This window comes from Setaria italica, chromosome III, assembly GCF_000263155.2.
Source record: "Setaria italica strain Yugu1 chromosome III, Setaria_italica_v2.0, whole genome shotgun sequence".
Taxonomy (NCBI): Eukaryota; Viridiplantae; Streptophyta; class Magnoliopsida; order Poales; family Poaceae; genus Setaria; species Setaria italica.
Genome location: NC_028452.1, coordinates 14339585 through 14353792, shown reverse-complemented (window position 1 = coordinate 14353792; position 14208 = coordinate 14339585). Strand labels below are relative to the sequence as shown.

General features: G+C 48.7%; 4 protein-coding genes across 4 annotated transcripts; 3 read left to right on the top strand and 1 right to left on the bottom strand.

Moving 5' to 3' along the window:
• Positions 1–1333: 1333 nt before the first annotated feature.
• On the bottom strand, positions 1334–1862 carry LOC101754438. Its single transcript, XM_004961548.2, has one exon. It carries the CDS (start codon positions 1795–1797, stop codon positions 1483–1485), a length of 315 nt encoding a protein of 104 aa, XP_004961605.1. The 5' UTR covers positions 1798–1862; the 3' UTR covers positions 1334–1482.
• A 260-nt stretch (positions 1863–2122) lies between these two features.
• LOC101754045 (22.3 kDa class VI heat shock protein) lies at positions 2123–3781 on the top strand. Its single transcript, XM_004961547.3, has 2 exons — positions 2123–2528; positions 3238–3781. The coding sequence occupies exons 1-2, from the start codon at positions 2195–2197 to the stop codon at positions 3489–3491; spliced, it is 588 nt and encodes a 195-aa protein (XP_004961604.1). The 5' UTR covers positions 2123–2194; the 3' UTR covers positions 3492–3781.
• A 3869-nt stretch (positions 3782–7650) lies between these two features.
• On the top strand, positions 7651–9226 carry LOC101753629 (scarecrow-like protein 32). Its single transcript, XM_004961546.3, has one exon. It carries the CDS (start codon positions 7706–7708, stop codon positions 8990–8992), a length of 1287 nt encoding a protein of 428 aa, XP_004961603.2. The 5' UTR covers positions 7651–7705; the 3' UTR covers positions 8993–9226.
• Positions 9227–9488: 262 nt separating this feature from the next.
• LOC101753220 lies at positions 9489–10476 on the top strand. The gene has a single exon (XM_004961545.2). The coding sequence runs from the start codon at positions 9527–9529 to the stop codon at positions 10244–10246; it is 720 nt and encodes a 239-aa protein (XP_004961602.1). The 5' UTR covers positions 9489–9526; the 3' UTR covers positions 10247–10476.
• The last annotated feature ends 3732 nt before the right edge of the window (positions 10477–14208 follow it).

The following is a 14208-nucleotide window of genomic DNA, read 5'->3' as shown; positions in this document are numbered from 1 at the left end:
GAGAAACATCATCCTTAGCGTGGCTTTAATACTCCTAATTAGTATCCAAACATCTGATGTGACAGGTGCTAAACTTTAGCGGGTGGTATCCAAACACCCCCTTAAATATATGGCACCATTGACTTTTTTCATTCGTTTGACTTTTCATCTTTTTTACAAATATTTGTGCAAAAAGTTAAATATATAAGTTAAGCTTAAAGTAGTCTTGGTGTTAGATCTAATGATGCTCATTTCACTTTACCAAACTAATTGATTAAATAAATGCTGTTGGTAAAAGTTTGGGTAAACGGTGTCATATATTTAAGAACGGAGGTAGTATATTGTTAGACACCAACGCACAAAACAGAATATAGACTGCACAACTGCATATACTAAACTCAAGCCTCGCAGAGGATGATGTTTCTCCACCATGTGGTTGTTAGGTGCTTTATCACTTGATCACAAAGATATTTCAAATATAGTTTCCATGTTTGGTACTTTCTGTTCTTTTCTAGACAGCGGTGAACACCCAGACAGCTACCCTTCCAAATAGAAAATTCCAGGATATAGCCTTATAAGATTCTCAATGACCAGCTCAGTAAGACAGTAATATGGAACCACAGATAACAACTTTCACAGACCAACATCCAAAACGCTTCTAGCTACCCACATAGATTAACCCTGCATCCTGATGATTTTTTTCAGGGATGGAGGTGGGGTTAGTTTGCTAATCAATAGACCCATCAATAGTTTGCTAATCGATAGACCCATCAATATCTGAACTTATATTTCACTGAGTGCATGTTAGTACCAGCTCCAAGCAGCTCGACTCAAGTTCATCTCAGAGGTAGAAGATACAGTATATGCAACACAGGAAAAAATACAAAAAAAAAATATAGATTGTATATGGGTAGCTCAAGGAGGAAATTGTCTCCACACCATGCCATGGTCAGTACATAAAACTGACCGGCAAGCTATTTAAAGTTTTGGTTTAACATTTGATATCTTGTGGTCTCTCTTAAATACTCAGGCGCCATCCTTCCCTCCTTACAAACCATAGACCCCTGTGTACCAGGATTTTCAATGTCCAGCAGTCCAGCTCCACTATTATGTCACCACAGATTACAACTACCACAGTGATTTAAAGGCAGCAACTCCCATGTGCTGAACATGTATCATGAAAAACTTTCAATTTTGTTGTATAACTCATCCAAAAATTTCAGTTGCTCTTTGAGACGCTAATTTGACATCTTACGTTACTGTTTGCCTGTAGATACTATATTAGTTCACCTTAAAACGATATCAAATCATCAGCAGTTCAGCAAGCAAATCAAGCACAGACGAACATCCATGATTGGTCAAAACTAATCAGCAATTCATCAATTGTACCTCAAGTTTTATTCACTGAATGCATGGTTACCAGTACACCGCTAGGACCACACCCACACCTTCATACCTATAGAACCTGGTACAATCCGAGACGGGGGGGTGCTCTCCTCGCGCTTAGAACACGATCCGGAACTGCGGCGCGCCCTCCCCGGCGGCCGGCACCAGCTCCCAGCGGCACGGCTCGAGGTCGTCAGAGACGGGGCAGTACCCCGCGAGCGTGACGGCAACCCCTGACTCCGCCGCGGACCCGAACTCGAAGACCGTCGCGTCCGCCGCCTGCCGCTGCCGCCGAACCTCCACCGCCCCGTGCGCCCCGGAAGCAACCGCCTCGGCGCTCCCGGCCCCCGCGACCGCACCGGCCGGCTGGCTCCGCTGCTCCGGCGGGCCGCCGCCGCGTCGCCCTCCCCTCCACCACGAGAAGAGCCCCATCGCGAGAGAGAGACGTGGAGAACGAGATTGGGTTAGGGTTCTGCCGTGACGGACTTCGGGCCCGTGGAGGAGATAGACGCGAAAATCCTGATGACTGTGCCGCCAGCCTGCCACGGATCGGCCCATTGGCATGTCCAGCCTTACAAACCTCTACCAAAGCCCGGCCCAATTCTCACACCTTCACAGGCCGCTATGTCCAGTAAAAAAAAAAGGAAAAAGGCGGGAATCACATCGATGGCAATGGCGTAGCCAGGCAACACCAAACGGAATCGCGCCTCTCATCCTCTGCTTTCCCCAAGGGCCAGCTCCTGCTCCACTCCACCACGGCGGCCACCACTCCTATAAACCTCGCCTCCCTCCAAGCCGTGCTTTCCCCCCGCGAGATCCTGAGGCAGCGATGCCGGGGCGGCGGGCGATCGAGGTCCGGCTGCAGCCGGGCGCCGCCGGCGACGCCTCGGCGCCGCCCAAGTGGCGCATGTCGCTGCTGGAGAACACGTTCGCCGGGTTCCTGCAGGGCGCCGGCGCCGACGCCGCGGCGAGGGCCGTGTTCGCGGAGGGGTCCCTGTTCAGCCCCTTCCTGTTCGGCAAGTTTTTCGACCCCGCCGACGCGTTCCCGCTGTGGGAGTTCGAGCCCGAGGTGCTGCTCGCCGCGCTCCGGCGCAGCGCCGCCAGGACAACCGTCGACTGGGCCGAGACCGACGCCGAGTACTACCTCAGGGCTGACATACCAGGTACGCGCAGCTCCATCGAATTTGCGCACCTAGCTCTAATTACCACGCTGTTCATTAGCAAACACCAAACATACAGCATCCTTGTGCAAGCTTCGAATTGGTTTCAGAAGACTGTTGACTGTCCAGACGTTCAGTAACAGGCACACAACATCCCCGTGCAAAACTGCAAACTTCATATTGTAACCTGACATAGGATGATTTCGATTTAGTACTTCAAATCATAGCTTTAGAACTCTTGATAAGATGCTGCATAGATTCCCTGTAATGTTCCTGCCCGTAGTAGTCCTGCTGCGGTTGCGTCTTCTCGGAATATCAGCAGGTGTGACCGAGCAAATCGCAGCGGTCGCGTGCCGTCCATCCACGCTCCTCGCTTCAGAATTCAGATGCTTTACAGTCTTCCAGAGAAATCTTTTGCAACTAGTAGCAGCTAGAGGATGAAAGCAACACGAAGTCATGTGTGCAGCCTCTTTTCCCCCACTAGCTTTCCTTGGCTTTATCACTATAGTAACATTGGAACCCTACTTTTTCCTCCACAAATATACCTTGCGTTTGCGTGTGACACACTGAGGTGTGGTGTAGACTTGCAAGCAGCCAAGCACAAAGCGTGTTCCAGACGATTGCCAAAACCAAGAAACCATGGTGATCTGATCACTTTGCATTATTCTGCATCCGAAGATTGATTTCTCCTCTCTCTCCCGTGTTGATTCAGGTGGCAGGAAATGCGACGTGGAGGTGAGCGGGGACGCGATGAAGGTGATCGACATCAGCGGGCTGTGGCGGGTGCCGCCGGCCGACGGCCGGGACTGGCGCGCCGGCCGGTGGTGGGAGCATGGTTTCGTCCGGCGCGTGGAGCTGCCAGAGGACGCGGAGTGGAGGAAAGTGGAGGCCTACTTCGACGACGGCGAGGGGTCCCTGGAGATAAAGGTTCCCAAGGCCGTCGATGCCCACCAGGCCACCGCCTGAGGCTGAGTGAGAATCCGAACCTGGCCGCCCATTGGAGGAGAGCATTATTCTTCGAGCAGTCGACAGAAATGGAAAACGATGGCATAATCTTTGATTAAAAAAATTTGCAAGATAAGGAGACGGGAGAAAAGAGCAGACTAAGATCATCGCATGTTGCATATATGCGTCATCGGTTAATCCATGTCCCTGAAACGATGTATGTAATATGTTCTTCAGTGCCAACTGTGGAATTGACTAGCTAATTTGCAGAGTGTCACTGTCGCTTGGGTCGTCGTCGTTCAAATGCAGCATCGAGACCGTATACATGATACCGAAGTAGCTGAATATAAATTCACAGTCACAGGTCGCGGCTTTCCGAAAGGTGGATGCGGATTCTTCCGTTTCTTTCGGCACGAAGGCTCTCTATCACCCGCTACCCTTTGTCCTCCATCAGGCACATGAGCATCAGAGCTCTGACGAGAGCCGGCGCTTTCGTTTCGTCAGGATATTCTTCGGGGAAATTATTGGCCAGACAGCTTGAGGTGATTGATCAAGATCTGTTGTAAAATAAACATCTTTCAGAGTGCACCAGGCGGTTGTATAACAGATTTAACAGACAATTGTTCAGAGCAAGCATCTTTCCGTGATGCTCTTCTCGTACTCGATTACAGCTCCAGTGATCCAGCAGTCGACAGGTGTTCTTCAGAATTCCACCTTGTCCCTTCCATCATCAGTGTGCAGGCAGTTGTATTAAAATTTAACACCCATCATATCGGATGTTTGGATACAAATTAGAAGTATTAAACATAGCCTAATTATAAAACTAATTGCACAGATGGAGTGTAATTCGCGAGACGAATCTATCTTATCTTACTATTACTAATTGGAGGCTCCTTTTGAAGCCTCCAGGTGAAGCCACCTAGGATTCCTAGGTGGACACTCTAGAAAAAAGAGAGAAATCCTAGAAATTCTCACAAAAAAGCAAAACATCCGACCATCAATCGATTGATTCAAATCATCATAGCCATTGGATCTATTATGTTTTCTAAAAAATTACCCACCTATGCCATTATGAAAATAGACTAAAGTAACCCCCTAAATCTATATATAAATTACCCACCTATACCATTATGAAAATAGCCTAAAGTAACCCCTAAATATATATATAAATTACCCACCTCTGTCATTATATAAAATAAACTAAAGTAACCCCTAATCTTCATCAAAATTACCCACTTATACCATTATAAACAATGTTTAAAATAACCCCTAATTTGCAACCGAATTACCCACCACTATTACTTAAAAACTTAAAGTAACCCATTAAATTTGCATCTATATTACCCACACATGCCACTATTAAAAATAACATGATAACCCTACGTTTGAATCAAAATAACCTTAATTAAAAATATACAGCAATATATGATTCTAAATCATCTATATCTTGCACTATTGGTATATGATATAATAATTAAGGTCTATACGCATGATGTGTGTCACCATTATAAAGATATAGATGAAGTAATGACAATATAGATTTCTATGTTAAAATTGTATCACAAACTTAGGGTTCATTAAACAAATTCAAGCGCATACCTAGGATGCAAAGTGAAAAGTTAAAGATTATAAATATTGATGAAAATATTATAGAGTAATTACTAACTAAAATCTATCACAATTGGATGAAGATAATAAGTATATATCTATATAAGTATTGTGTTCAAATATTTAACAAACGAGAGGTAGCTTATGGTAATATTTTTTAGCAATGTAGTCCTATTTTTTCAATTGGAAACTCCGCATTAGTTCCCACGAGACAAGCTAGAAAAAAGACACAAATTCTCATAAAAATTAAAAACATCAAACACCAGTCCTGTAAACTCTAATAATCATAGCCATTGATCTATTATATTTTCTAAAAAGTTACCCGCCATTGTGAAAATATTCAAAAATGAACTTTAAACCTATATCTAAATTACCGAGCTCAACTATTATAGAAAATAATCTAAAGTAACCCCATAATCTTCATCCAATTTACTAATACATATCGTTATAAAGTATAACTTAAAATGTCATTCTAAAATTTTATCTATATTACCCACGCATGTTGTTATTAAAAATAAGCTAAATTAAATGCCTAAATATTAATCTAATTGTCTTCATGTGCATCATACAGAAATATCAAAAAGTAAACTAATATATGATTTTAAATTACCTATTTATGTCATTATTAATATAAAAATACTAAGTTAAAGTATATACACATGATGAGTGTCACCATTTAGACCATTTATACATGTATGTGAGGAATCGATGAAAAATATTCATTTATACATGTATGTGAGGAATCGATGAAAAATATTGATTTGTATGCTAAACATAATGTATGGAGGATTGGAGGTGTGATACGAAATGGAAAAAGTATGAATATGGATGAAAAAGTGCATAGAGTAATTATTAATTAAAAATCAATCACAACTGGACAAAGATAGGTACATATCTATATAGTATTATGTTGACGTATTGAAAAAATAAGAGAATAGTAGGTAATCAATTTTGATTATTAGCAAGGAGTTTAATTTCTAAATAATTTTCAAATACAATAGCTTCTAAAAATATTAGCCCGTGCGGGAGCACGGGTTGATGGACTAGTTAAGACTAATTAGTCCATGATTTGACAATGTGGTGCTACAGTAACCATTTGCTAATGATGGATTAATTAGGCTTAATAGATTCGTCTCGCGAATTGGCACAGAGTTCTGCAATTAATTTTATAATTAGCTCATGTTTAGTTCTCCTAATTAGTATCCGAACATCCGATATGATACTGTTAAAGTTTAGCACCTCGTATCTGCATTTGCTTCTTTGCTCCTTTTTCCCTTTTTGCAGTCAGAGCAGACATTTGTTCCAGTGTAATGTAAACATCTTTTCGCGATGCCCTTATCCTACTCGATCACGGTCCTGGTGATCCAGCAGTCGACAGGTGTTCTTCAGAATTCCTAGCCCTTCCATGCACATCATCACCAGGAGCTCTTAGCTGCGTGGTATCTTTGACTGATCTTGACTCACAACTGACAAGGAGGGGCGCTCACGGGCAGTGCACACGTGGCACCGGAGGATCGCAGGAGCTGAATTCCATGTCGTTTCCGTTCCCTCGCCAGGCAATCGCGCTCGTCAAAATCAACGGCTAGAGGACAGAGATACGACAAGGCAGCGACACAGACATACATACTCCGATCGATTATGTTTCAATCAGGCTCAGCGTGACGAGAGAACAACAGGTTCTTCGTCAGCGCCCGGAGATGCCCGCTCGTGTGGATCGTACCCCGTTTACAATTGGCCCTGCTTGCTTGTTCGGTTCTCTAGGAGCGCCCGCCCTCCGGCATAGAAAATGGGGTGCAGAGAATGACAAGGCGGGGTAAGTTTAATCGGAGTTCTTCGTCCGTTGCTCTCAACGGCCAAAAGAGTCCGGGCGGCTATGGCTGCTCCGCCGTCGCCTTCTCACCGGCATTTCTTTTAATCTAGGTTAACAGCCGGGACACTGCAGCTAACGGCAAAGTACAGGTCATAAACTCGGCGTAGTGTCGTTAAGCTGAACCACCGTCTGACGAGAATAAAAGGAGTTGGTCGAAACTATGCTGTCTTCTGCTTTGATATCGAGTGCGTGTTTTCACTTTTCAGTGTGTTTTCTAGCTTAATTCAATTTGAGTAGTCAGCAGCAAGCAATCCGGTTGAGAAGAATTCTGGACCAACTAAAGATTCCACAAATCTGGAGCAGTCCAAAGTTGGTAGTACAGCAAGAATTCAGACACAACCAGACAAAGGTGTTAAGAATGATAATTCAGATTGTCTTTTCCCCAATGGAAAGAGTCCAAATTGCTATCTAATTTCCTCCCCCATGGAGATGAAGGGAGGATCTTTCACAGAGCTTTATATATAGGCCAAGTCATTCCAACAGGCAAACCAAAACTACGAACAAGAACCTCAACCCTGCTAATTCTCTCACTCAAGTCACCCTGCAACTTCAAGCTACCAAACACCAAACTGGCGTAGGAACTAGCTGGCAGAAGCCCAATCCTTCTAGGGATCGCTTCGTTCCACATCTCCTGAAAATCATCCGCAGCCACCCAATGCGAGGACGACAAGTGTCGCGATCCTAGCTAGCCTAGTTGGCTTGGCGTCCCAAAATCTTGTAGCACTTTGGCACGTCCGTGCGAGGGCTACACCGCTTGATGGAGCAGGAGATGAGGACCGCCGCCTCCGGCGGCGGCAGCGGCCTCAGGGCGCACAGCTCCGTCTGCTTCTCCGGCGCGCTCATCGACGGCCCGCGCATCCAGCAGCTGCTGCTCCACTGCGCCGCCGCGCTCGAGTCCAACGACGTCACGCTGGCGCAGCAGGCCATGTGGGTCCTCAATAACATCGCCTCCTCGCAGGGGGACCCCAACCAGCGCCTCACCTCGTGGCTGCTCCGCGCGCTGGTCGCCCGCGCGTGCCGCCAGTTGTGCGCCCCGGCTGGGACTACCCAAGAGGCGGCCGCCGTCAGGCCGCGGGAGCGGGCGGTGTCGGTGACGGAGCTCGCCGAGTACGTCGACCTCACGCCGTGGCACCGGTTCGGGTTCACTGCCTCCAACAGCGCCATCCTCCGGGCCGTGGCGGGCAGCGCCGCCGTGCACGTCGTTGACCTCGGCGTCACGCGCTGCATGCAGTGGCCGACGCTCATCGACATGCTGTCGAAGCGGCCCGGGGGCCCGCCGGCGCTCCTGCGCATCACCGTGCCGTCCGCCCGCCCCACCGTGCCGCCCCTGCTCGGCGTGCCGGACGAGGAGCTCGGTGTCCGGCTGGCCAACTTCGCTAAGTCCAAAGGCGTACGGCTAGAGTTCAACGTCGCCGGCAAGGGCACGGGCACCAGCCCGGCGTCGTCTCCAGAGAAAGCTGCGGCGGCGGCGCCCTGCCAAAACCTGGCGTCCGTGCTCTCCGACCCGCCGTCGCTGGCGCTCCGGGACGGCGAGGCGCTCGTCGTAAACTGCCAGAGCTGGATCCGCCACGTCGCGCCGGGCTCGAGGGACGCGTTCCTCGACGCCGTCCGCGCGCTGAACCCGTGCCTGGTCACCGTGACCGACGAGGACGCCGACCTGGACTCGCCGAGCCTCGCGTCACGCATCGAGGGGTGCCTCAACTTCCACTGGATCCTGTTCGACGCGCTGGACACGTCCGCGCCCAGGGACAGCCCGCGGCGGGCGGAGCACGAGGCGGCCGTGGGCCGGAAGATCGAGAGCGTCGTGGGCGCCGACGACGCCGGCGGCGGCGCGGAGCGGTCGGAGTCCGGCGCGAGGCTCGCCGAGCGGATGCGGCGGAACGGGTTCGCCGGCGTGGCGTTCGACGAGGAGACGGCCGGAGAGGTGAGGCGCCTGCTGAGCGAGCACGCGACTGGCTGGGGCGTGAAGCGGGAGGAGGACATGCTCGTGCTCAACTGGAAGGGGCATGGCGCCGTGTACACGAGCGCTTGGATGCCCAACTAAGTTTAGCTATCTCCATTAGCGATCGAAACTGCTGCTAGGAGCCTAGGGTGGCATGGCAGATAACACCATGGCAAAGAAGGTAGGCTAGGTTGCTGATTAGCTCAAGAAGAATCAAGCTACACGGATGTGACATAGAAATAGGCATCTGAAATTTAGTCAGTTCCGTTCGACCATGATCACGGTGAAAGAATCGTTCATGACTCAGGATGAATGAAGACAACCTGTGTGTTTGACATGGGCTCAAACCTATCAAGTAAAAAAAAAACTATCTTTGTCACGAGCCCATTCTGTGATGACAAAGTTGAAGAACAAATTGAATTGATCACCACAAAGTTCATAGATGTGAATTCGTGTCATAAAGAAATGCCTTTTTTGGACTTGTAGCGAGCCGGAAAGTGGGTTCGGTACAAGGCCCAAATTACTTTGGGCCAACATTTTGGGCTGGAGAATATTTATTCAAGTCAACTTTTCAGCCCGTAGACATGAATGAGGACGATCCGATCTGAGACCTCCACCGCGAGCTCGCCGCCGGCGATGGATCGGCGCGCGCAGCGGCTGGTCACCCGCGTCTCCGTCGCGCTGGCCGCCCTCGCCACGCTCTCGCTCGTACACCTCCTGCACCACGCATCCCCCTCCTGCTTCCCCGCGTCGCACTCCCTCGCGCTCACCCTCTCCCTCGCCCCCTTTCCCCGCACTTCCTGCGATGCCGCCACCCGCCGCGTGGTCCCGCCCGACCGCAGCCTCGCTAAACTGCGCGCCTCTTCGCGCTGGCGCCGCCGCATCTCTGCCCTGGCAGCGTCCGTCTTCCCTCCGCTCCGCGGCCTCGGCTTCCTCGCCGCCCCCTCCCGTGTCCTCTGCCTCGCCGCGGGCGCCGGCCACGCGGTCGACGCGCTCCGGTCCACGGGAGTGGCCGACGTGACCGGGACCGACCTCGTCGACTTCCCGCCGCTCGTCCGCCGCGCTGACCCCCACCGCCTCCCGTTCTCGAACGCCGCCTTCGACCTCGTGTTCTCGGATGACCCCTCGGCGATCTCCGGCGCGCTGTTCCCGTCCCGCCTCGCCGCCGAAGCTGAGCGCGCCGTCCGCCGCGGCGGCGGCATCGCGCTCGCGGTCGACCGGGAGATCGAGACCGCCGCAGTGGCCGCGCTATTCAAGCGATCGCGCATCGTGGATGTGAAGGATGTCACCTTGGATGGCTCCCAGGTTCGGCTGCTCATCTTGCAGAGCAATGGCACCACTTCGATCCCGCATTGATTTCGTGTATCACTCACTTCAGTTTTAGTCATGTACTACTAGTGACGATCGTCGGCTCACTCTCTGAGAACCTGACGAATGTTAGGGAGCTAAACATTTGTGAATACGAATTATGATTCGTCATGGTCAGAGAAAAAGATGAAATTGTTCCTTGTCAGTAAGCCAGGTGCATGGTATGCTTTGCCCAAATAATTTGCAGCCATCCATTGTGTCTCTTGACCATTCCATTATACTGCTGCAAACTACTTGGTCCTCGCTCCAAAATTACCTTTGTCAACACAAATGTGCAGCCTGAAAGTGCTACTTAAGCACAAATCACAATGGAATGTCCTCTGTCATTGCACGGATGGAAGGCAAGGCCCTTCCATGACCCTTCTGCTGTTGTGCTGAATATCTCTAGTTATGGAACACACCCCTGGGTATTGGATTAACATATATCAGCTCCACACCGTAATGAAGCTTCCTAGATTTTGGTACGTGCATATGCTTCCTAAGCAGGGAACTAATAGCTCGGCAGATGCTAGGACTACCTATGTAATGGCATTCAACTAGTGGATTGCGATTGGTTAGCATAATGCGATCACCTTTTCAGATTCAGATTCTAGACTTCATAGGAGAGTAGAAAAGGTCAATGTAAAAAAAAAATATAAGGCACCTGTTTAAAACATAACTGAAGCTGCATAACATTTATTTTGACTTTGTAATATCTTAGGCTATAGCCCATAGTTTAAGCAGTTGTCCTGGCAGCCACTTCCACACATAATTGAACGGGAAACAAACTTATGAAAGCAGCATACTTCCACCTATGAAATAAGATGCAGTTCTTTGGACATTGAATCCATTATTATAACTTGGTCTCGTTTACTTTGTCAGAAAACCAGTGTCGCACTAAAGAGTTAGATAGACAAGTAGACAACTTTAAAACATGGACATGCGGATTCGGTCACTGACTGAAATTTCTTCTTGTCTTTCATCTTCCCCTGCGACCCTTGTTTGGGGGTACTGGAGTTTTTGCTGTGATGATGGTTTTGAGCTGTTCCTGATGCAAGCAAACTATCTGTCTAAATGAACCCTTTCCTAAAATCTTCAATGATAAAAGAGGACAGATGTACTGTACCATAAAGTTACTGATGACTATGATTCATGTGCGGTTGCAAGTGGGCCTGTTCGCTTCAGCTTATAAGCCGGCTGAAAAGCTGAAACGGCTGATTTGTTGTGAGAGAGAATACTGTTTGGTGGCTGATAAGCCGGCTGAATAAGCTGAATTGCATTTCAATTGGCCGTGGCTTCATGTGTCTTCCATGGTACGTAGGTTCGCGGGCAACTTCAGGATCGGCTTGGCACCACAGCACCACGTTCAGGTGCAACATTCCCTGGCTGGACCTGGACGATGTGTGCAGGTGCTAGGCAGGATGATTTTATTTTTTAGGAAGGGTAGAATGATTGGCCCTCATCTGAATCAGTGAATGACACTATCTACCATCACTTCAGGTCAATTCAGCTGAACTATTCACTCATTGACAAACTGAGGTGAATGTTTATTCCTGCCGGCCAAACCTGGATGGCCTGATGGGCGACATCTCAAGACTCTCAAGGCCCGGCAACTAGCTAGCTCGCTATGTGTGTGCGTGCGTCCAACTCCACAGTGTCGTGCAACCGGCAGGCCCACACCTCGCCACCAATTATAAAACCTCGTGCCCTGTCAGTCACACTGAAAATTTTACACGAGGGAGACGGAAACAACTGTGGGGAGACTGTTGCGTTAGAAAATTTCGCACGCTTGAACAGTGACCGCCAGATCAAAGAGTCTGAAAGACTTGTAGTAACAGTGCACGCCTTTCGGTAAGTAAGAGAACAGCAGTTTGAATGCATGAGATTTTGCGAGAAGCACAGTAAATCCGTACAACATTCAGCGTAAAACTTCTACGGTCCAACTCCAAACATAACACACCTATAGACATATGGTTTAGACTTCGAGAAGGTTCAGGAAATGGCTTTCTTTCAGAAAACGCTGTAGTGTGGCGTGCATCTGAAAACGCCCATACGTTGAGCGTGCGCTAGCTGTTACAGATAATATAGTAATTCCGAATCATATCCATCGGCAAGATTAAAGCTGATCGAACCACCGGGTGACTGTGTGTCTGCAGGATCGGAGGCCTCCAATCGTGCGCCTTGTCGGCTTCATCATCAGGAAAACGCTAGCTCCATGTAGCCGATGGCAACGCATCAGAGAGAGCGCGCGTGCAGAACGAACGAAGCTGGCCGGGGTAATAGGGCGCTGTGGCGGGACGGCGACCCAGCGGCGGGCCGGGATCCCCCGGCGAGATCGGAATGTCCCCTCCAGCGCGTGCGCGCGCGGTCGCCGTCGCGGTCGCACGGGCGCTAGCTCCTCCTTTCCAGGGGGGCTACGCGTCGTGCTGCGGCGACACCGCTCGCCGGCTAGCTGTTGGCGCCAGGAATCGCTCGGGCCCAGGCCAGCCACCCAACCCAACCACACCTGACACCTCTGCTGCGTATGCACAGCGATGCCATCGCGGCGTCGCCCGGCCGGCACGAGGAAACGAGTCGAGAGCACACTGTAGGCGATCAGCGCCGCTGCTGGTGAACGGGGTCAGAGATGGATGGACTGGATGGGCGCGCGATATAATGGAGCACGCGCACGGGCCACGGGTTGGCGACAAACGGGAAGGGACATGCGCGCGCCACCTAACGGCGCTGCCCTTTCTCCCTACCGCCCGTGCATCGTTTGCTGGGGGTGAGGAGGAGGCCGACCCACATGTCCCGCTCCTGCACGTGTACGAGCACGCTCGGCGGGGTCGACGACATGGACTCCGGTCGTGCTGTCGTCTCGTCGTCTACGCATGAATCAGCATGGTGCCACGGTGGTGGTGATGAATCTTAACCGTGACAGATCTGATTGGACTAATTGAACTTTTGGAGTTCTGAGGGAACATTTCGGTTTTCTAGTGCGAAATACCACCGTGCATACGGAAACTTTGAGGTTTCGGATAACAAAAACCTATAGCTTTGTACACTATCTTTCTCTAATATCTTAGTATAATTGGAGAACAACATATGAACTCCCCGCATTCACCCCGGCTTAAATTTACCAAACTTATTAGAGAAAAACAATAATAAAAGCTAAACTATTCACCGTCAACAGTTTAAATTAGTCCAGAATACGCATATACCTGTGTACTATAAATTACCCACCACCAGTGTTAAAAAAATATAAACCGATACTACCCTTTCCCTATATGTAAATTACCCAACACTTCCATTACGAAATTAAACCAAATCTACCATTATTTAAAGCATGTAATCGATGAAAAAAGAATATAATTTAATTAATGCATACATTACATTCCTTAGCACATTGCTTTGCATGTGTTTAAATGATCAAAGTTGCAAGTATTTCTCTGATTAACATGGTAATTCGGGGCTTTGGAAAGCAAATGTGAAAGCTTATTTGGTTGGCCAATTATTATAGTAATAGACATACGGTATTCACATGAGGTAGTATTTCACATACGGTTATCTCGTACTCCCTCTGTTCTTTTTTATTTGACGCTGGTTAGCTCAAATTTGAGCTAACCCGAGTCATATAAATCAATATAAATCAAAATAGAGGGAGTAAATTAAATGAGTATAGTGCGCAGCCATCCTCTATTTATACAGGTGTGTCATTAAGGTCCTCGAGCCTTAAAATCATATGCCCATGCCTTCTATACTTGTTAAGCCACGGTGGGATGCATAGTTCAACCTCACAAGATTTGTTTCGTATATATACATTCGTGTATTGTATTCCTTAATAAAAATACATACATGTATAGGATGGATTGAGACGTGCTCGCATGAGCTTTTTCAAAAGATCTTCCCTGATGCACCAGCTACATATATTGCCCAGATAAATGGGTGGAATATAGCCATTCTTTTTCACAACACCAGTGCATCACAAAGCA